The 22,818-nt window shown below is 49.4% G+C and overlaps 1 protein-coding gene across 1 annotated transcript in view; it reads left to right on the forward strand.

The window, feature by feature from the left end:
• Window positions 1-22,818, forward strand: part of celsr2 (cadherin, EGF LAG seven-pass G-type receptor 2) — an 87,492-nt gene that overhangs the window by 10,607 nt on the left and 54,067 nt on the right. Inside the window, exons 2-3 of the mRNA XM_029249505.1 lie at window positions 9,191-9,850; window positions 17,690-17,912. Of these exons, the coding sequence (XP_029105338.1) occupies window positions 9,191-9,850; window positions 17,690-17,912 (883 nt within the window). The remainder of the gene's footprint in view (window positions 1-9,190; window positions 9,851-17,689; window positions 17,913-22,818) is intronic.

Here is a 22,818-nt window from a genome sequence, read left to right on the forward strand (position 1 = left end):
CGCCCTGCTGCTCTGACACGGCGGATGCGTGCGGGATGACATCATCTCTAAGTTCTGTGTGGGACGGGGATTAGGGGCCGGGGTGCTCAAGTCCACGGCTGGCTGAGCTCACATTGTGTGTATCGCCCCCCCCCCCCCCCCGGTGCTCTGTGTACACGGCTGTGTGTCGCGATCAGGGGCAGCAGCCGTCAGGTACGTGTCCCAGCCCAGTGTGTGTGTCCCCCACTCCCACTCCAGTGAGCGCTTGTGCCGAATCGAGTGTCCGAGTCCATCGCCAACCGTGTGTCTACAGGTCAGTGTGCATGAAAGCAAAATCACTTTTATGGTTGTGCAGCATAGTTTGATTTTCCAGGAAAAACTGCAGTGTCACCACAGTAAAACTGCCCCTAAATGTAAACCCCTACAGTGTGTTATCACACTTAAAGTTTACATTTATTTAGCAGACGCTTTTCTCCAAAGCAGCTTCCAATGAACTCTATGTAGTGTTATCAGTCCACACACCTTATTCACCAAGGTTACTTCCACTTCTAGATACACTACTTACAACAGGTCACTCATCCGTACATCAGTGGAACACACAGACACACTATAGGTGAACCTGAACAGTATGTCTTTGGACTGTGGGAGGAAACCAGAGCACCCAGAGGAAACCCACTCAGACACGAGAAGAACATGCAAACTCCACACAGACTGAGCGGGACTCGAACCCACATCCTTTTACACCATCCAGCTGTTGTAAGGCAGCAGCAGTACTCACTGTGACACCATGCCACCCACCTAAATGTATTCATTTAGCAGATGCTTTTCTCCAAAGCGACGAACATCTCATAGAAAATACAATGTGTTCATTACATGAGCAGAAAGAGACTTAGATGCAGATGTGTGATTCTTAAGTACAGTTAGTTTGTTTCTTTCCACCATATGAATCAATGTTCATCACGAGTAGCTGCATGAAAATGTACCTGATCACCTTCCTAGTAAATTTTTTTTAAGATAAATATAAACATTTACATTACATTACAGGAGCAGCTGTGTACTGTGACTCTGTGACCCACCTGTGACCCACGCCTGTCCCCAAGAACGGTTCTGCCTGCCCCTTTGGTTGCGTCCTCAGTAAAACGCACCCGCATTTGGGTTCAACAACAACTCCTCGTCTTCGCCTCTCCCGAGATCACATATAGTGCGTGACCTTTTAAACGTTACGTGAACTTAAGAGATCATGGGCAAAGTGATTGTGGAAAAGGTGCGTTTTAAGACCCTTTTAAAATGTGGACAGAGATTCAGCAGTTCTGAGTGACGGGGGGAGGTCATTCCACCACAACGGAGCCAGAACAGAAAACCTTTGTGCTTTTGGTTTTGGACCTTTTGTGTGTGGGACCACCGAGCGGGCAGATGCGGAGGAGCGTAACAGTCTGGTTGGGGTGTAACGGATGATCAGGTCTTGTAGGTATCTGGGAGCTCTTTCACTGATACTTTTGTAGGCCAGAACCAGTGTTCAGTTTGAGCCTGGCAGCTATAGGAAGCCAATGCTGAGAAATGAGAAAAGAGTAGTGGTTAAAGCCGTCACCTTAAATGACCTGGGTTCAAATCCATGCTCTTGCTCTAGTGAACTTGATCAAGACAGTTATCCTGAATTGCTCTCGTAAATATCACAGGGCACAAATTCGGGGTGGTGTGGCGGTGCACCGAGTGCACTATGTGGAGTTTGTGTGTTCTTCTCATGTCTGCGTGGGTTGACTCCGGGTGCTCTGGTTTCCTCCCGCAGTCTGAAGATACACATTTCAGGTGAACTGGTGACTCCAAATGGCCTGTTGTATCTATTGTGTGTTTATGCGTGCCTAGCCTGCGATAGACTGGCATCCCATCCAGGGTGTACCCTCCCCACCCAGCTCTGCTCCCAATGTTTCCGGAATAGGCTCCGGTTCACCGCAGCCCTAAGCAGAATGACTGGTTATGGAAATCGGATGGATGGATAAATTAATAAATTGCAAGGTTTGTGTAGGGTGGGCCGGGTCCTGCTCTCCAGTGGGTCTGAGGTTCGAGTCCCGCCTGGGGACCCCTGCGATGGACTGGTGTCCTGTCCTGGGTGTGTCCCCTCCCCCTCCAGCCCCCTGCCCTGTGCTGCTGGGTTAGGCACTGGTTCACTGTGACCCTGCTTAGGACAAGTGGTTTCAGACAATGTTGGTGTGTGTGACAGGATAAAAGGTTCAACAGTAGTTTTTTGTTGAGTCATTTTAGATCATTGTTTTGTCAGCATGGACCAAGAAGTTGTGTCACAGTGTTGAGGAGCAACAACCTGCCATGAATGGGTCAAAAAAATGGCCAGAAACAAAAGCTCTGTTCTGAATCTCACCACATGCTGCGGAGGTTCTGAACACACACACAACACACATCTGGGCAGCAGAGCAAATAGAGGAACACAATTCCCACCTAAGGGGACGTAGTCGTAGGGTTCAGCGTACGTGGGACCATGGTCAGCGAGGCTGCTCCTCAAAATCACCCAGTAGGGCATTTATGCGAAGCCCACCGAATGGGGACAGGAGCCTTGAGTGTCCTCTTCGCTTTTTCTCCTCGCTTTCACAAATCAGACTGGAAGCAGATCCACAGGAGGGAAACAAATCCCAGGATATCTTGCAGGATGAAACAGCTGAAGTATCAGAGAATTTCACATCAGAATACATGTTCGCTACAACACGCTTGACAACAAACTGGTACCACAGGACTAGAACACAAATCTTCCATTATATTTGTTTATTTATCTGACACAGATCTCCAGAGCAACTTGCAATGTTAAGGTTATAATTACTTACTCATCTGAGTAATTTTACCAGAGCAATTTCAGGTAAGTGTTTTGCTTAAGGGTACTATAGCCAGAGGCAGGGAATCAAACCTACAACCTTTAGAACCAAAGGGAGTACCTTGAACCACTACACTACAGGTGTGTCCTGGTATCTGTGAGCCCAAGGTTGCTGGTTCGAGGAAAGACCCTACTGATGTGTGTACCCCCCCCCCCCCCCCCCTTAGTTTCACCACAAACTGGTTATTTAATAAGTGTGTAACGACCAATTCCATATGTTGCTGTAGAGTAAATAGAGTGTGTAGTAGAAACATGGAAGTAGCGCAGGTGTAAAAAAAATAAGTGAACCCCAAGTTGTACTGATTAAACCAAGTAGGTAAGTGGAATCAGCTGTGTAAATCATCATCATGTATTCATTTTATATGTTTATTTTAAGATCTGTTTAATATTTATTTGAACATTTTATGCAAGAATAATGACCATCCCTACAGGGTTCACGAACTTTCAAGTAACACTGTATGCTGCACCTGAATTGCTCCTGTAACAATTCTCTAGCTGTATAAATGTGTAGAGTCCGGAAAATGAATGATTGAATGAATGAATGAAAACATTAATAATTTAATTTTAAGATTATTAATAATAAGGGCAGCCCCCCCCCCCCCCAATTCACTTTCACCACCACCAGCCCTTGTTTTGATGAGAGGAGCACCCTGATTTTTACACCCTCCCTGGGACAGAGCCCTGACCCCCTCTTTCTGGGTGTTGATTAAGGAGACGGGACGGATTAGACCCGCCGTCCTGCTGAGCGCTTCGGACCGATCGCGTCAGCGCTCAGATGGAAGGGGACTCCTGCTAGGTTCCCCTCACAAAGGGAAGCCCACAGTAATTGGGACTAATAGCCTAAATGCACTGATTTTATGAAAGAAAACGAGAAACCAGCAGTTCACCCCTCAAATAACTGTTAATTGAACTACGCGGTGCAAAAAAAAAAAAAATTTCCGTTAAAGCACTGAACAAACAGTAATATGTAATAAACGGTGTAATTTAGGAAGTCCTTGCATTCCTGTTCCTCGTGAGTTATAAGTATAAAATTGACCCAGTTTTATATTTTAAATCACCATTTTCACTTTCATCGAATGCTTTAACGTCTTCGCTAACCGTGTGTAAACTGGCGAGTTCCAGGAAATATCTTTAGTGGACGGTTAGGGGTCCTTTGCGTTTTTCCAGCGGATGCAGAACCTTCTAGAACCACAATCCGGATCAACCTGCCCCAATATACCACGGGCTGCTCAAGATGCCTTTTTCGGTAGCAATACTGGGAACGTTGCAAATATCGCCTATATTGAGCTCTTTACACTTGAGCACATAAAGCCAGAGCGACAGACGGTGAAAATACGTTTATTCTAATTTCAGCATCTCGTTTGGACTCATGGTCAGGATTTTGATGAACGTTTTTTGGTAACAGGGAAATACGACCCTGTAGGGCAAAACCCTCTCCGAAAATGACCGTGCCGCACAGGCTCCGTGTCGGTGCCGGTCGGGTCAGGTGTGCGTTTCCCGACCTGGTCGAGCCTATGGTCAAGTCTTTTGTGCTGCTCTTAATTAGAAAGAACGTGGTCTTTAACGTTGTCGAGGCGCCGATGAACCGAGCTGGTCTTTGACACGGACTAGAGGGCCACAGGCAGTAGCGCAGGCCGTAAATGAGTCAATGTCACGCAGGGTCGTCTCAGCCAGGGCCGTTTATGTGTTTAATTTATTTAATTAAGAGCTCCCGTGGACTCTCCGTTAACTCGATTAGGGCGTGTCGTCCCCAGTGCCGCTGAACACGGCTGCATGCGAAGGTCACGGCACCTAGTGCTGCTGGAATAAATCAGAGGCGGTGATTTATCGCTTACAGTAATGCGCCTTTGCAGTGAACATAATAATACACCTGTTCTTCGTGGCATGTGTGAGACCATGTTTTACCGTGTGTGAACAGTGTGTTGTGTCAACCGGGGAGAGGAGAGGTTTGCTCACTGATTTCATGGTTAGCGCGGGTACCGCGGTGGCACAGCGAGCAGTGCTGCTCTCTCACAGCAAGCGGTGCAAAAGGATATGGATTTGATCCCTGCTCAGTCTGTGTGGCGTTTGCATGTTCTCCGGGTGCTCTGGTTTCCTCCCACACTCCAAAGACATGCTGTTCAGGTCCCCCAAAGTGTGTGAGTGACTGTGTGTGTTCCACTGGTGTATGGATGAGTGACCCAGTGTAAGTAGTGTATGTAGCAGTGTAAGTCACTGCGGTGAATAAGGTGTGTGGGCTGGTAACACTACACAGAGTTCATTGGAAGGCGCTTCGGAGAAAAGCGTCTGCTGAATAAATAAATGTAGACGATTGCTGTTTTATGGGAAAAACCGTCAGCCCTGGGTGTGGACCGTTGAACGCAAGGTTTGAAACCCAACTCTTGACAGTAGGTGCTATGCCCCCCTGAGTTCCCAGTGTACGGTAGTTTGTCTCCCTCAGGAGACCTCGGGCCACTTGTACCATAACAAGTCTGCCGGATTTCTTGCGACAGATTCCTGGTAAAGTCGTGTGTTTGAAAGTACCCCGAAAAGCGGTCGTGTGCGTGGCTGGAGGATAGCGGCTCAGGGTTCCTAACTGGGAGTAGGGGGTGGCCTCCTCTGTCCTCGTTGCCGCGGTTACTGCCCATCTGATACAGATCGACAGTGACTCCTGCGGACCCCTGCAGGAGAATGGGGGGCTTGTTAGTCACGGTCCTGCCAATCAAGTACCCCTCCCCCATACCTACCCCCCCCACACACACCCCCCACAGGCTCATTATTTTCCTCTCTGCATATCTTTTATTGGTTTATGTAGCCCTGCCATGAATAAACATCAATTCCGATCTCTTTATTACCGTCTTTAGCCGCGCTTATCTTCTTATATCCCGGCGAAGCATTAATCAGCGATGTTTCCTGGCGTAATTAGATTGTTTGAGAAGTTTAATCCACTCGCAGACCTGAGACTCGGTGCTCTATTTTACGAACACGGACAAAGGGATCCAGGGTAACGGTCTGATCGATGTCGCTCTGCTGTTGCTAAAGAATTTCGCCCCTCGGATCCATCATATGGTTCGCGTTCAGGACAGAAGTAACACGTGGTCTTCGTATCGTAATTTACCCAGGAAATGAAGTGACAAGTGCTGTTTAGTGATTAGTGCTGGAGGTACAGAGAGTTATGTAACACACACACACACTCAGACACGGGTCCCTCTGCATCTCAGCCTTCTTTGCACCTTCAGCCTACTGGCATTCCAGCGCTTATGTACAGCAGATTGCCGTTTTCACTGGCTGATGGTCGGCGAGAGCTCCCAGTCGCCGTCTGGCTCCAGTCGCGGTCGCATGGTCATGTTCCTGGAGGCAAACAAGGGTTAACCACCGGGCGGGGAGTGGACTCCGGGCCCGTCGCCACTCTCTCTCGCAGCACTCTGCCTCGTTCCCTCCGGGGCTCATTGCAGACTTTACCGTGCATCGTTTAACCACAGCTCCATCAAACGAAGTGGCCCGCTGTTCTGCTTAATTTAAAAACACAGTGCAGGTTGCTTAAGGAGAAAGACCACGTTACGACCAGCGAGAAGTCAACAGACCTTCTCGGAGCGGTCGGTGTTTTCTTTTGTGAATTAGATATTTGCGGAAACGGTGAATCCAGACCGTTGAGTCCAGAATGGAGGTAAGAGATGCTGCTGCTGTCTGGCGACACTGATGATGGATTCGAGAGCTGAAGTCCTGCCGAAATCCGTTCGTCCCTCCTTTTTGCGTTACCTGCTTGTCCATTGCAGGGCTACGGCGACCTGGAGCCGATCGTGGCAGTATAGACGGTCCCCGAGTTACGATGGTCCGACTTGGGATTTTTCAACTTCACGATGACGCGATAGCGATACGCATTTAGTAGAAACCGTATTTTGAATTTAGATTTTTCTCCCGGGCAAGAGATATGCGGTACGACACTCTCTCGCGATGCTGGGCAGCGGCATCAATCCGCATCTCCCGGTCTGCCACGCGGTCGCTATACAGATACCTGCCTTTTTCTACGTTATGTTTTGTGCATCCGTCATGTCTACAAAACGCCCATCTGCGATTCCTGCTATTGGCGAGAAGAAGATCGGGAGGGAAATTACTCTTGGGGAGAAACTCAAGTTGATTGCCCAGCATGAAGGCGGCAAGCCTGTAATGGCCATCGCACGTACGCTAGGTTATGATGTTCGGTGGGTTAGGTGTATTAAATGCATTTTCGACTTACGATATTTTCGACTTACGATGGGTCTATTGAAGTGTAACATTCACTGACACATTCACACACTAAGGGCAATTCAAAGCCACCATTTCTCCTGATCTACATGTCTTTGGGCTGTGGGAGGAAACAGGAGCACCCAGGTAAGCACGGAAAGAACATGCAGCTCTTTCACAGACTGAGCCAGATTCAAACTCAGGTGCAGAGTCCCGGTGCTTTTAGGCGCGAGCTCTACTACGCCAACCTCGTAGCATTTGTCATTTTGACATGCGAAGGGTCTGCAAGGTACACGTGAAGGTCGGTAAGAATTTGCCGTTGAGGAGCGAGCCCTTTCCGGGGATGACGTTCAGTGTGAGCAGAAGCGGCGAGACCCCTCACAATGAGACCCGGCGTGCGCCATGGGCAACGCCGACAGCTCTCGAGCGCTTATTTTTAGGATCAGCGAAACGCTCGACTTCTCGCTCGCGCTTCGCCCGATCCTGCTCGCCGGCGACGTGCGGCCAGTTTGATCCGAAGGCCCGAAACGCTCTTAATCATTTTCCAGCGCGTTGTTCTCCTGGTGATGACGGCCGTTTCGCGTTCGTAGACAAGCACTTCGAGCGCTGCCGTCCCGCGTCTGACGGCGATAACGTTTCTTTAAATACCCGCAGCAAACGCTCACGTACGCCGAGGTCCCCAGGTACGGCGGCCGACGGCCGTAACCCAGATTGCGGCTTAAGCCTGCGGGACGTTCAAGCCCCAGACGGCTGCTCGGATTAAATGTTTCCAAGACAAGCGGTTCCCCCAACGAGGTCTCTGGCTGGACTGTAAATGAACCGTCCTACATGCGGCGCGATGAATAAGCGGCTCGTTGATTTCCTCAGAGACCGTTAGGAGAGTATTAGTGATGCCACTACACGTGTATCTTCGCGCTCCGCCGGCTCTCCGAGCCGATCTCCTTCCGGGAGGGGGTCCACATCCAGGCTATCTGCCATCGGCCCACCCCAACGTTTTAAGGAACGGCGCCGGTTCCTGTGATGTGCTTCGTTCTTCGAATGAAGGGTCGTCGAAGGCGGAAGTGTCGCCCCCACCTTCGCACCCGGACGGCCGCACGTGAGCCGGAGACGGGGCCTGGCAGCCCAGCCGCCGCCGTTTGTTTGTATGGGTTGCGCTTCTGCCCCAACTGGTGGGGTTCCTGCCGCTGGCTGTGCTCCAAACCCCGGAAACAAAGTGCCCTATTGAGCAGTGCGGGGGCCAAAGTCTCCAGTGTGTTCTGCCTGCCGCTTCCATTTGATTGTACATCTTGTGTTTGCTCACCAAATGTCGGGGGCGCAGACGGAAATCTCCAGACAAACATGCGAGCGACGCTTGAAGAATATGCCGTTAAATCCGGGTGCACGTTACCGCGTACTACGGTACGTTCAAGGGTGAATGAAAAGATATACGGTTCAATCAATTAAAAAAATCTGCGATAATCTCTATGCTTTGGAATATTTGAACAGATTGTTGCGGATACTGGAGGGGTGTGTCGGCGCAGCGGGTTTGGCCGGACCCCGCCGATGGGCGGGTTCGAGTCCTGCTTGAGGTGCCTTGCGATGGACTGGCGTCCCATCCGGGGTGTGTCCCCTCCCCCTTCGGCCTGGCGCCTTGTGTTTCCGGGATAGTCTCCGGCTCACCGCGACCCCGCTCGGGACGAGCGGTCGTTGACGCTAGTTGGTCGCGGACGCTTTTCCCACTTACTCGGAAGCAAATGATCGGAGAAGCGAAGGGAGTAATTTTGGCACAGTAATGGAGGAATATTTGGTGCAGCATGGTAAGTGAGGGGCGTGGGGGTGCAGCGGGTTTGGTCGGTGCCCCCTGTGTGGCGGGGCCAGGGTTCGAGCCGGGCTTGGGGTGCCCCGTGACGAACTGGTGTCCCGTCCTGGGTGCGTCCCCTCCCGCTCCGGCCTTGTGCCCCGTGTTGCCGGAAAAGGCTCCAGCTCGGGTCGGTTGGACGTGAGGTCAGTAATTGTTGCCGTGGAACAGCTTTGCTGTCAGCATTCTGCCCTCCAGCCGTTTTCTTTTCTTTTCCCTCATTTACAGGTAAAGAACACGGGACGTTTCCGAACGGCTCGATGTAAAGCTCTCCGGTTCTCTCTCTTCCTCAGACGGAGTCCACACGGTGTCGGCCCAGTGCCTCCTCCAGGTCACCATCGTCACGGACGAGATGCTGACCAACAGCATCACCCTCCGCCTGGCCAACACCTCCCAGGAGCACTTCCTGTCTCTGCTGCTGGCACGCTTCCTGGAAGGTGTGGCGCGGGTGCTGTCGGCCTCGCGCGAGGACGTCGTGATCTTTAACGTGCAGGATGACACGGACGTCAGCGCCGGCATCCTTAACGTCAGCCTGTCGGCGGCGGTGCCGGCGGCGGGGCCGTGGGCGGGGTCGGGGGCGACCCGCCAGTTCCTGGGCTCCGAGGAGCTGCAGGAGCGCCTGTACCTGAACCGCAGCCTTCTGGCACGCCTCTCCTCGCAGCACGTGCTTCCCTTCGACGACAACATCTGTCTGCGCGAGCCCTGCCAGAACTACATGAAGTGTGTGTCGGTGCTCCGCTTCGACAGCCTGGCGCCCTTCGTCGCCTCCGATACCGTCCTCTTCCGACCCATCCAGCCCGTGTCTGGGCTGCGCTGCCGCTGCCCCTCCGGCTTCACCGGCGACTATTGCGAAACGGAGATCAACCTGTGCTACTCGCGCCCCTGCGGTCCCCACGGCACCTGCCACGCCCGTGAGGGGGGCTTCACCTGCGAGTGCCTGGAGGGCTACACCGGTGAGTGGGGTCATCACAGACAGGCCTACGGTGGGCCGTCATAACACACACACACACACACACACACACACACACACACTCTCTCTCTCACACAGTGCACCTCATCGACTTTCAGCGGTATTTTAATCACATTTAAATCACTGACAAAGTAATCATAATACCATTTCCATTCTGCTTCACATATTAATTATTTTAATAACTTCTTAATCAGGAATAGGATATTTTAATTCTGCTCTAGGATACTTTTCATAAAATCTGTATTAAACAGTATGCAAAAATGGTTGTTTAAATAAATTGCAACGCGAAAAGCGTCGCATTACCATATTTCATACGCACATTGGGGTTTATGAATATGTTAATATTTAATATTTGAGCGTTAGAGTGTATAGATGAATGGTAAGTGCTCCGACTCGTTGTCAGGCCTGGTTTGCTCAGGTTATGCGGTGGCTGGATGGAGGATGAGGAGGGTGATGGGTGTGTGAATGGAGTTGTGTACAGTAGGCCTCTCATCCTGTCCTCGCTGTCACTCTCCCACATGGAAATAGGGATTTCATTCAGCTCTGTGCCCTCAGCCTGGGTGCCAGGTCTGCGCGGTAACATCTGACCTTTCACGGTGGCGTGTGACCCGTCACACGCTCAAACCACCGGTCTGCAGAGGTCAACAGAAACAGGATCCTCAAACGCACGTTCCTCGCTGGTTTTATATGCCTAGTCGTGGGTTTCCCGGAAGGCCGATGCTTCGGCAGCCCTTACGGAACGTGTGGTTTGTTGGATCAAACTTCGCTTTTTTGAACATCTTTCATCACCGCATGATCTAATTTTGCATTTCGGCAGCGGAGCGGCTCTCGCATCGTTGCGCTTAGAAGCCCAGCAACCTGGGCACTTGTGAAACTATCGGTTCCAGCTGCTGGAACTCTGGAACGGGTGACCGTGGACAACGTAGCGTACCTACCCGTAGGTCTCGAGCGGATACCTACTGCTGCCTCTCGACAGCCCCTCCGCTCGAGCGGTGGAAGAACAAGAAAGGCATTGCTGTGGTAACTCATCCCCCGATTGTGGAATAGCGACCCCACGCTCTGTTTGGTCGTACCTGCCACGCTTGCCCTGCTTTGTGAGGAGGCTCTCGGCTGAAATCCATCAGGCTTCGGCGCTGTTGCCCGACTTCCACGGAGGTGCGAAAGAAGGAATCTGCAAGGACAGACGGCCTCAAGAGGGAAGAGTTTGGAACAATAATGGCTGGCGTTTGTCAATTATACGTGAATGGTGCAGGAAATCCTGCTTTTGTCCGGTAAATGGCATGGAACTGGAGGAGAAAGGGAAGGTTCCAGAGCGAATGAATAGCGAAAGTGGAAAGTAGATGGTCAGCTAGTTTGATCAAATGGACCTTAATGCGTTTCCCTTACACTTCCCGGCCGAGGACGCCAATTGACTGCAGAGAGAAAATTGCCAAGCGCCGGTCCAGCTGTCAGCAGTAACGTGAAAAGGGCAGCGGTCCAGTGACGCTATCATCTGGGGTTCGTTCTACCCGAAGAGCACTTCCAGGAGCACCTGGGGGCGTGGTTGAGTTGGAGCTTCGGCTACGATTAAGTCACGGTCTGTCATAATTCAGATCTTTGTGATTCAGGTCTTCAGCGGGTGGTGTGGTGGTTATAGTTGAGTAAAGAGTAGAGTAGATTGTACAAGTCGTGCTACCTTATGCTACTCGCTCACTCGCTCCCTCATCATCAGCTGCTTGTCGAAGTTAAGCTCGTGGTGGTCCGTGGAAAGACGGGGAGCAAAGCTTGTTGTCAGGACACGCCCGGGTGTGGACCGGTCCGAAGTCCCAGCGAGAGCCATACGACTTTCGGTTTTGGACAATATTTGCCCAGAACATGCTGGAAAGACGAGCCCTGTATCGCACCCAATAAGTAGTTTTATCGAATTAGTATTGTAATATGGCATAATACACAAACGCACTGTCTGAAGTCACGTGTCGCAAGTGGGGTCACGGCAAGCCGGAGCCTAACCCGGCAACACAGGGCATAAGACTGGAGGGGGAGGGGACGCGCTCAGGACGGGACACCAGGTCGTCGTAGGGCACCCTAAGCGGGACTCGAACCCCAGACCCAGCAGAGAGCAGGCACAGGCCAAACCCGCTGCACCACCACACCCCCTCTGGCATAATAGTTAATATTTATTAATATTGGGCGCTGTTGACTTGATCAACCCTACTAGGGTGCTTCCCCTTAAATCCTTAGTTAAGTCCCAGTCACAGGTCAGATTCCTTTAGACTTATTAAGAAATACTAGGGTTGTCCCAAAGGTGGTGGTTCTTCAAGACGCTGTGAACAATACTCGCCCATCAAAAATCGAATAACGTTTATTCAAGACTTACAGAAATCATGAGGCACATCTGCCCGTGTCCTCATGGTTCCCCAGCAATAAGTGCTATCGCAATGAAGCACGACACCCCAGAACATCTCGGCTACTCTATATTTCGTGCGCATCCATGGCGTCTTTTCAGAGCAGGTGCATTCGGTCGTCGACCAGCGGCGGTGCTTTAGTTCCTCCTTTAATAACGACGGTTCTCCTTCGGGCTTCGGTTTTGTTACGCGGATAAATTAACAAATATACAGTATGTTATGAAGGAAACAGTGCAGACCCCATGCGCACACATGCTACCCTGAGCAGGTTCCATTACAGCCTGGCGGTGTGGAGCGGTAGTGTACCTACTGTATGGTAAAACTCTAGATATGGGCCATGCTAAGTGATTCTCTTGTTCCACTCACGCAAATTCGACTTAATATTTTATCGCGCTGTCAGGCTTAGCTTACAAGTACAAGCAGGAAGCTTTAAGTTGACTTTGGAAGCCTGTGCCAACCCACAGGCGCGATTAATGCTGAGACAATTCCAGAAAATTGCCGGCGGCTTGTCCTGGAGGCGACGGCTCTCGGGCCACGTCCAGACAGATCTTTCCGGATGTTTCTCCGCTTCATTTGTGTTTGGAGAGGAGCCGGTGCCTTCCCGTTACCTAGCGGGCACCAAATGGATGCTCCGCTCCGCAGTCCCTGAAAAGGTTCAGTTTTAGCCCATGAGAGCTGCCACCGTAAGATGCTGAGAGCAAAGACTCATCCTTTGCTTTTACCATAATTCGGCTCTGGCCTGCTGCGGGAAATCCAGCTGGTGATGGGCGACCGTGCAATCGGGGGTTCGGTTAATTTCCAACGGAGTGTGTTTGTTCTGAGAAATACCCCCTTTTTACAATACCTGGAATTCAGTGGCGGCTGTGTACGTGTGTATGTGTGTCTTTATGTACTTGTGTGGGTAGGTATGTGGAGGGAGGGAGGGAGGATGGGATGAATTCCAAAAGGAAATAATTATGTATGGGGGGGAGTGGTGGAGAAAGACTGCTTACAGGAAATAATGTTCAACTGTGTGTGTATATGTGTGTATCTGTGTGTGTGTGTGTGTGTGCGCACGCATGAAGGAATGCTGATAAAGGCTAATCTTTAATTATGTGTTTGTTTTGGGGTGGGGCGGGTGGAGCGATTTGTGGAATTCAGCGAAGAGTTAAGTTTCACGGGTCGGATAATCTCCCGTTCGGACCGAATCCACGGTACGAACAATCGCACTTACAGCAGGCACCGGATCCTAATTTTAGCGCTCCTTCCGGAATATTCTTGGCTACTGTTGTGAAAATAAGTCCTTTGCTGCGTTCCTTCGTGTTGGCGAATCTCGCTGCTGCTGTAGGGTGCCATCGGCGGCCAGCCGTTGTTTAGTGCCACGCTGCGTTCGTACATTTCCACTTGACGTAAGATTCCTCCGAGGCGGCTGCGGGCTGCGGCTGTGATCCGTGCGAGGAGCGGGATGACGGAAGGGGGGGAGGCCCTGGGAGCGCAGGAGAAAGAGCTGGTGGCTTAATAATTGATGTGTAGGTTTCAGTGCCGACTTGGCCCAGCTGTTCGTGGTGCACTCTCGAACGTTCCTGTCCCGCATGACACGCCCCGGAGATGACTGCTGCGCTCCCAACCCAGTCTGTAGGCAAGGGCTTCGGGCCAGTGCAGGGACACATTCAATCTGTAAGTGGAATCACCCAGAGCCTCTCGATTGACTAACCGAGTGAGTCTTCGTGTCCGAGTTACCGCGGTAGCTCAGCGTGTTGCCCGTTTCCCTCGTAGTTCTAGGGTGGCGGGTTCAAAGTTGTCTTCGGCTCTATAGGGAACGCGGCGTTACGTTCTCGTATGTGAAGAATTGGTAAGCCTCGTAACTGTGTCCAGGGGGGATGTGGTGGCCTGGCGGGTTTGACCGGTGCTCGCAGCGTGATGGGTCTGGGGTTCGTGTCTTGCGATGGACCGGTGTCCCGTCCTGGGTGTGTCCCCTCCCCCATCGGCCTTGTGCCCTGTGTTGCCCAGTAGTCTTCGGTTCGCCGTGACCCTCCTTGGGAGCAGCGGTTGTTAACGTTGGTTGGTAACTGTGTCCTACCTTACATCCAGTCTTTCCTAACATCGGCATGCGGTCAGGTCACATTTAGCAAATGCTTTTCTCCAAATTGACTTCCAATTAAAACTTGTTTAGTAGCATTTAGCCCACACCTTTTTGAATAAAGGTGACTTATGATGCTAGATATTCTACGTACAATGACACACCAGTAAAACGCATTCTGTCTCTCCCACACACACACACACATCCACACACTATGGCCAAATTTAACATCAGCAATTCACTTGAAAACATGTGTCTGGACTGTGGGAGGAAACCAGAGTACCCGGAGGAAACCCGTACAAACACGGGAAGAACATGCAAATGCCAGTATCTGATATATGGATAAATGATTATCAGTCTCGGTCCATCCTCGGATTGGTGTTTGATAAGAATCCTGTTGTTGGTGTTGGACATTTACATTTATTCACTTAGACGCTTTTCTCCAAAGCAACTTACAATGGATACTTTGTAGCGTTACTAGCCCACACACTTTATTCACCAAGGTAACTTACACTGCTTACAATGGTTCACTCATTCATTCATCATGTTCATGTGTACACCAGTGTTCATGGTCACTTCAGAATGTCTTTATTCACATTAAATTCAAAAATCATCACCAAGGTGTGACTGCGCATCAGGATTGACAGCTGTTCTTCTACGCCAGGAATCCAAAGCATATACAACGTATCTACACGGCATTAATGCTGCTATTAATGTGGCTGTCATCAGCTCTAGTGGTAGTACAGGTAGTCCCCGACTCACCATGGGGTTACATTCCGCGAAACCCGTCGTAAATCGAAAATATCGTAATTCGAAAATGCATTTAATACACCTAATACACACCTGTGCGTGACAGACTGGGAGATGCGGATCGCTGCCGATGCCCAGCATCGCAAGACAGTATTGCACCGAAGTATATGGCTTGCCCGGGAAAAAATGAAAATTCAAAATTCGAAGTACGGATTCTACTGAACGTCTATCGCCAGCTCACTATCGTAAAGTCGAAAAAATCATAAGTCAAACCGTTGTATGTCGAATAGCATCTGTACAACCTGTAATATATTATAACACGCTTCTCTGAAGGCTCACAATGTCTTTATCTCTAGTCATTTCCCATCCACCGTGTCTTCTTAACCCATATACAAAATGGTGTTTTTTCACATTCGGCTTCGGGAATATTGTTGAACTCGCATGGAAGTCAGCTGAAAAAGAACAACGTAAAGACTGCTTCAGAAAGTTGTTCGCTCGGCGGAAGAGCGTACAACTCTAATGCAATGAGACTGCATGGAAGCTCTTTGTCCCCGCATTAATGCTGAGGGCCCTACGCAGCCGCATCATTAAAGAAAATCAGTAATTTGTTGCTCCAGGCATCCCCCTAATGTATTCCTGCTCTTGCCAGATTCACTGCTTATTATGTTACTGGATATTGACACTCAGGAGACATCTATCATTTAGAGGATGATGTCATCGAGTCAGCTTAGTTCAAGGGACACGGTCTTTCGGCACGATTCGTCGAGCATTTTTATGAATTAGAAGGCAGCGAACTTGTTTGCATGTACGGCTGCACTTTTCATAAGGACGCCGGGACCTTGGTTTCTTTTTTCATGCCGTGTCGTGCATCTGCCGAGCGTCTTTTTGAATATTGTTAGCCGACAATGCCATCCATTAAAACTCGTCTTTGCTTGCAGATAAGCAAGTGGAACTTTTGCTCCCGAGCTGTATAAATTGGCAATAAGCGTGCGACTCATTAGGTTGCAAAATTATATCTGAGATATGTGATATCAAATGATTAAGGGAATATGAAAAAAAGGCTGTATGAGTAAGCCTCTTCACTTAAGTCTGGCATGGTGGCACAGTGATTAATGCTGCTGTCTCACAGTGCCAGGGTGGTGTGAGAGGACAGGGGTTTGAGCCCTGCTCAGTCTGTGTGGACTTTGCATGGTCTCCCCGTGCTCTGGTTTCCTCCCACACTCCAAATACATGCTATTCAGGTTTACCCATAGCGTGTGAGTAATAGAGAGTGTTCCACTGATGTATGGATGCGTGATCCAGGGTAAGTAGTGTATCTAGCAGTGTAAGTTACCTCGGTGAATAAGGTGTGTGGGCTGGTAACACTACAGAGAGTTCATTGGATGTTGCTTTGGAGAAAAGTGTCTGCTAAATAAATAAATAAATAAATGTAAGTATCATATTTCTTTTTTAATAGTATCTAAAGGTATTGTACGTATAATGCAGATGATACAGCAGTAACATTAGTAGCAGCAGCAGTAGAGTGAATATTGTTACTATTCGTGTAGGTAGTGACCGTAGTACCCTTGATAGTATTGGTAGTACACATTGTGCCATTGTACGGGGGTTCCACTCTGTTACATTAACTTGACACAGATTCTAAGTCTAGCCGGGAGGTGTGCACGTTCACCATGGCAACTGCAGCCCAGCATCAGAGCACCGAGGCAGGGAGGACGGAGGCGCGGAGCGTGAGCCGCGAACCCCCCGTGAGTCGCTTTACCTCCGACTTTCCGCATAAATCCATGTGGGAAGGTCAATACCGAGACACAGCGGAACCTACAGCAAATGTAAATGGACCCATTTACACTGACGTTTATTCATTTAGCGGACGTACAACTCGGGGAAAACGGAAGCACAGCTCACCGAGAGATATAGGTTGAAACACGAGGTTTTCGGAGTGCAGTCAGTTTGTGTGGTGTCACCGCTTAAACCAGCGCCCCTAGTTAGCCGATGCTTTTCTCCAAAGCAGCTTATAATGTTAAGGCTACAATTATTTACCCATTTACACAGCTGGGAAATTTTACTGGAGCAATTTAGGGTAAGTACCTTACTCAAGGGTACTACAGTCAGAGGTGGGAATCAAACCTATAACCTTTGGCTCCAAAGGCAGTAGTTCTAACCACTATCCTACCAGGTGTTTCTTGTCAATGTAGCTGGGCAATTTTTTGGTGGAGCACTTTAGGGTTAGTACCTTGCTTAAGGGTACCGCACCAGTAGGTGGGATTCAAACTGGCAACCTTTTGGATTCAAAGCCAGCAGCTCTTACTACTACAGTACCTCATCAGCCCCCTTCCTACTTTTCACCGGTAGCTGTGTATAGAATTTGTAGGGAGTTCAAAGTTCTTAAAACACAAGATAAGATGAGATAAAATTGGAGAAGATAAGAGGAGATAAGATTAGATTAGATAAGATAAGATCAATAATAACAATGAATGAATGATTGAACAATGAATAATTATGAGTGTGTTCGCAGCCAGATGTGCACAAGCGACACACTTCTCATCAGAAGAAGTATTGGCCCGGGTGAAACTGCGAAGCTGCTGTGATTCTTCCGGATGCTGACTGGACCATTCATTCCTCCCCATTGCAGGCGAACAATGTGAACTGTCTTCCCGCTCCGGCCGCTGCGCCCCTGGGGTGTGCAGGAACGGGGGCACCTGCGTCGACCTGCTGGTGGGCGGGTTCAAGTGCGAGTGCCCCCCTGGAGCCTTTGAGATGCCCTACTGCCAGATGACTACACGCGGCTTCCCCCCGCAGTCCTTCCTCACCTTCAGAGGCCTCCGGCAGCGCTTCCACTTCACGCTCTCCCTCTCGTAAGTGTCCGCATCCACACAGATACACACTCATCCCTCGGGCGCTTGTATTCCTTGCTGCAAATTGTTATTTCAGGACGATCTGGATTGATTTTTCCGCAGGCAGCCGTCGGCAACAAGATAGCTGTCGTGCTGGCCGTTTTTTCAGACAGTAAGGGGATTTATTTTTAGATGTATTCTTATTGGATTTTTCCATCTCTCCATCCATTTCCATTGTGTAAAAACCCTAAGAACACAATATGATCCCGAAGCGCTCAAAGGCGCTGGAGGCGGTTGTTTTCGCGACTGAGGGAAAACTTTGTTTTGTTGCGATTTATCGTTTTCTCAAATTTCATTTCTGGAATTTCTATTTCTGGCATTTCCTCATTAATGACTCAGAGACCCATGAGATGGGGCTGCTCTCCGCGGTCTGTTTAGAGAGAATCGCGCATGAGTTTTTCGTAGCCAGGTGTTGTAAATGAGTCAGAAAAAAAATCGGACTGCAGACGTTATGCTTGGGTCCCCGTGCGCGAGGGCTGCCGGGAAGCGGCTCTACAGGGAGGGGCAGAAGAAAAAGAGCCATGTGTTTAATAGCCGCAGGCCCAGAGACTGCTGTTTTTGGGTCAATCTTGTGTAGTTGTCAGGCCATTGTTTCTGACTCACTGTGAGTGGGCAGCCTGGGGCGCCCACATGTAGGTGAAAGTGGGGAGGGGTCCCTCCGTCGAGCGCTTGGCCTACTTTCCTGGCCTCTGTCGCCCAGGTGATTACCACGTATCCTTGGAGCTAAGACCCTGCGGGAGGCTATCAGCTGACCCTGCTTCCTTTACAAGCTGGGGACGATCCTGAGGCCCACGCATCCAGAGGTGTGGATCGGAGCTCACGGCCAGATATGGCCACAATGCGCAGGATATGTGCCTAGAGTCACGGACGCCCTTGGATGCCCTTGCCCTGTGGCCGTTCACTTGATCACCGCTGCGCTTCAGCAGAGACAATGGCAGCAGCATCGTGCCGCTAGTTTATTGCTCCCGCCCCTCCACACTTTTATTCTCTACATTTTATCAGTTTTGCTCTATTGATCTCGATTCTCAAAATTATCAAAAGGGTTGTATTTGTGCACGACGAGGGTAAGTTAACCGTAATCAGCACCTCCTGCAGCTTTCTGCTTAACAGGTGTGGGCTCCGTTGAGCTCCTTGCTCCATGCCTTATAAATAACTATATTAATACACAAGATTGACCCAAAAACAGCAGTCGCTGGGCCTGCGGCTATTAAACACATGGCTCTCTATCTGCAAGACTTGATCATCCGCTACACCCGAACCGGACTGCGTCGCTCTTCCACATCTGCCCGCTTGGTGGTCCCATGCACGAAAGGTGAAGCACGAAGGTTCTCATTTCTGGCTCTGTTGTGGTGGAACGACCTCCCCCCCGTCACTCAGAACTGCTGAATCTCTGTTCACATTTAAAAATGGTCTTAAAACTCACCTCCTCCAAACTCACTTCTCCCAGGATCTCTTAAGTTCATGTAAGGTGTAAATGTTCATGCAGTGTAACTTTGAGATCATACCTGTTGAAACAATGGATAAACCTTCATGCAAGTACTCCTGTAATGTAACGTAAATGTTTATATTAAATAAAAAATTAGGAATTGTCGATATTCGGATAACGTTTTACGCAGGGACTTACGTGATGAACATTGGTGCATATGGTGAAAAAACTAACTGTACTTTAGAATCACGCATCTGAGTCTTTCTTTCTCCTAATTTAATGAACACGTTGCGTTTTCTATGAGATGTACGTCGCTTTGGAGAAAAGCATCCGCTAAGCGAATACATGTAAATGTATGTAATTCGGAGAAGGTCAACATTTCAGTTGCACAGATGACACCAACATTCCGTGGTCCCTTCCAGTCTCTTGGACTCTGTAGTCACAACAGCTCTAGAGAATTTTGATGACTGAAAGTAGGCCAGAGCTGTCCAGTGATGTCAAATCACAGCACTTAACTGACTCATCTACTGTTAACCCTATTTGGGACTTTAAAACCCACTGTATGGCCCAGGAATTTAATTTCGGGACATCAGGTGATGCGATCCGCACATAAAGTGCTGGTGGTTAGCGTCTATACTTAGACCCATTGGGTCATCCACCACCAATGCATCTGTGAATCATCTACTGCGAGATCCGTTAGCGCGCAGCGCTGGGATACGACTGCATCTCTGCTGTGATGTGTGAATGTGTGCTTGAGGTTCATCATGTGTTCCTCTATGACCTGCATCGTCTTTAACAACATGTGCAGTGATAATTCCTTTAGTGGGACCGGTTCCTTCTGCAGGATCAACATGTAAAATGTGGATGAAGTGCTTATGGAATAAGAAGGGAGGGAATTATGCGGCAGTGACGTGGTTTCGAATTGTGTCGTCGGGGTTCATCGGTGCTCCAGCTGCCCTTTGACTTGCACCTCCACCACGACACAAAGCACGTCTTCCCGGGAACCCAGGAGAAAAGCGAAGGCATTCGTGTCAGCTCGCAGCTCCTCGATGCTTGATTCATGCGTGCATTCTACGTTTTCGTGATTGCTGGTTGCGCTGAAGTTTTGCCAAGGTTCATGTGCTGGCGACCTGCAGGATGAGCTCATTGGATCCATTGGCCGAGAGTAGCGAGATTGGTGGCACCGTGTCTTCAGCGCTTCTTCTTTATTTCTATATAAGAGCATATTTTAGTGTGTTCCAGCATGTATTTAATTAGTTCCACGTTTTCCAGCGTGTTTAAAACGGAGCGGTTATATGTTCGTTTCAAGGCTGTCGCGTGGTTCGTAAGTACCAGCAACGCTCCACAGGGGAAGGCTTGTTTTCTCTTTCCTTTAGCTGTAAATGATCTTCCAGATCACCTATTGTTACGTGCGGAACTGGGCGTTGTGTTTATTGCCAGTCATTCTCTTGCTCGTCCCACACGGGGATGGGCGTTCACCAAAACCTGCATCCGAGGACATGTAACACTAGGCCGTACGGGGATAGGAGGCCTCTGAGATCGGTGGCTTTCGGGGAGGTTCGTCGTGGCCTTAAGCTGGAGGCGTTCTGCGAGGCATTGTAACGTTGGCTGTGTTGCGTGGCTGGTCGGCAAGTAGGCGCCGGAGCGCTGGCGTTGAGTTATGTTTTGGGGGAAGCATAGTATCCCCCAGGGATGGTGGCATTGTGACAGCTGCACTGTGGCCATAGTTATTTGCCACCATTTGACATGTTTGAACAGTGGAACATTGTTGGCAGAGCATGGGGGGAGAGCTGGTAGAGTAATGGTTCGAGGCGCTGCCTTTGGACCCAAAGGTTGCAGGCTTCACCCATCTCCTCCACCTGTAGTACCCTTGATCATGGTACTTACCCTAGAAAAATTGCTCCAGTAATGTTACCCAGCTGTATAAATGGGTAAATAATCGTAGGTAGACTAACATTGTAAGTCAGTTTGGAGAAAAGCATCGGCTAAATGGATAAACGTACGTGACATTTGCTGAAGGTCTTCTTAACACCTGACCTTTTTGAGTCGGGAGGGGGGGGAGTCATCTGCATGTGAGTGGGTTTAGGAAAGCAACTAATTCCTTTTTGGCAAATGTGCTGCTGAACTGCAGGAATGAACGAAGGCTCCAGCTTCCCTCGGAGCTGCGATAAATACTGATTCGGATGCGAGAGGAGGAGAAAAACACCAGCCGCTTATTTAATCTAGACCTGAAAAGTGGTGTTTTCTCGGAGCAGGGTGCGGGAAAATCAAACTGGCTTTCGCACAAAGAAGAAAAAGTACATCGAAAAGGAAAATAGCACAAACACACATCCGTCCTGAACGCACAGTGGGTGACAGCGGCTCTGGGTTTCTAGGAATTTGGGGCTAGTCGGCACATTTTCTCTCTGCATTTACATTGACATGCATTAGTGTACTAGGGGGTGCGGTGGTGCAGCGGGTTTGGCCTCTGCCCGTTCTCTGGTGGGTCTGGGGTTCGAGTCCCGCTTTGGGCGCCTTGTGATGGATTGGCGTCCCATCCTGGGTGTGTCCCCTCCCCTTACAGCCTGTACTGCCGGGTTCGGCTCCGGCTCGCCACGACCCCACTCGGGACGAGCAGTTTCAGTGTGTGTGTATGTATATATGTATGATGTATTTATTAATTTAGCAGGCAGACACTTTTCTCCAACACACTATAACAACTCACCATAACAACAACAAAAACAGTAGTGCATTTCACCAACAGACAGAGAAATCGACTGAGACGCAAGATTTTCAAAGTACAGTCAGTTCGTGTGATGTCACTGTTTACACCAGCGTACCTGTCATGGGTAGCGGAATGTAGAACTGTTAGAGAGTAGAATTTTAACACTAATATTAACATCGACTTTACGTGAGTAGCAGCTCATAGAAGTAATAGGAAACACAAAGGGACTGGTGGCAATGGGTGGAGTAGACTGGATATCTGGAGAAAAGTGAGTCTGGAAGAGATGTTTCGTGATGCTTGTAGAACATTGAGATGGATTCAGCAGCTCCGAGTGAGACAGGGAGATCATTCTTGTTTCCGTTTAATTGTTTTCATCATTTTTGTTAAATCACAACACATAATTCTGACAGCACGGTGAAGGTGTCAGTTTTACCGGTTTCCCACCCGCAGCTGATTGCTGAAGTTGCAGGGTTGTGGAAATTTTGTAGGAATGCTTTGGCAGAAGGTATCAGTCTATGTAGTACCTGCTGGAAGTTTTGTTTTTCAGAATGACATTCCTGTTTCTTAATTTAAACTTTACAAGTGTCATGACATGTTGCATTTACGTAGCAGATACTTTTCCTCCAGAGTGATTTCCAATGAACTCTATGCAGTGTTATCAGCCCACACACCTTATTCACCACGGTGACTTATACTGCTAGATACACTATTTACACTGGGTCACTCATCCATACATA

Source organism: Scleropages formosus, chromosome 2, assembly GCF_900964775.1.
Source record: "Scleropages formosus chromosome 2, fSclFor1.1, whole genome shotgun sequence".
In the NCBI taxonomy this organism is placed as follows: Eukaryota; Metazoa; Chordata; class Actinopteri; order Osteoglossiformes; family Osteoglossidae; genus Scleropages; species Scleropages formosus.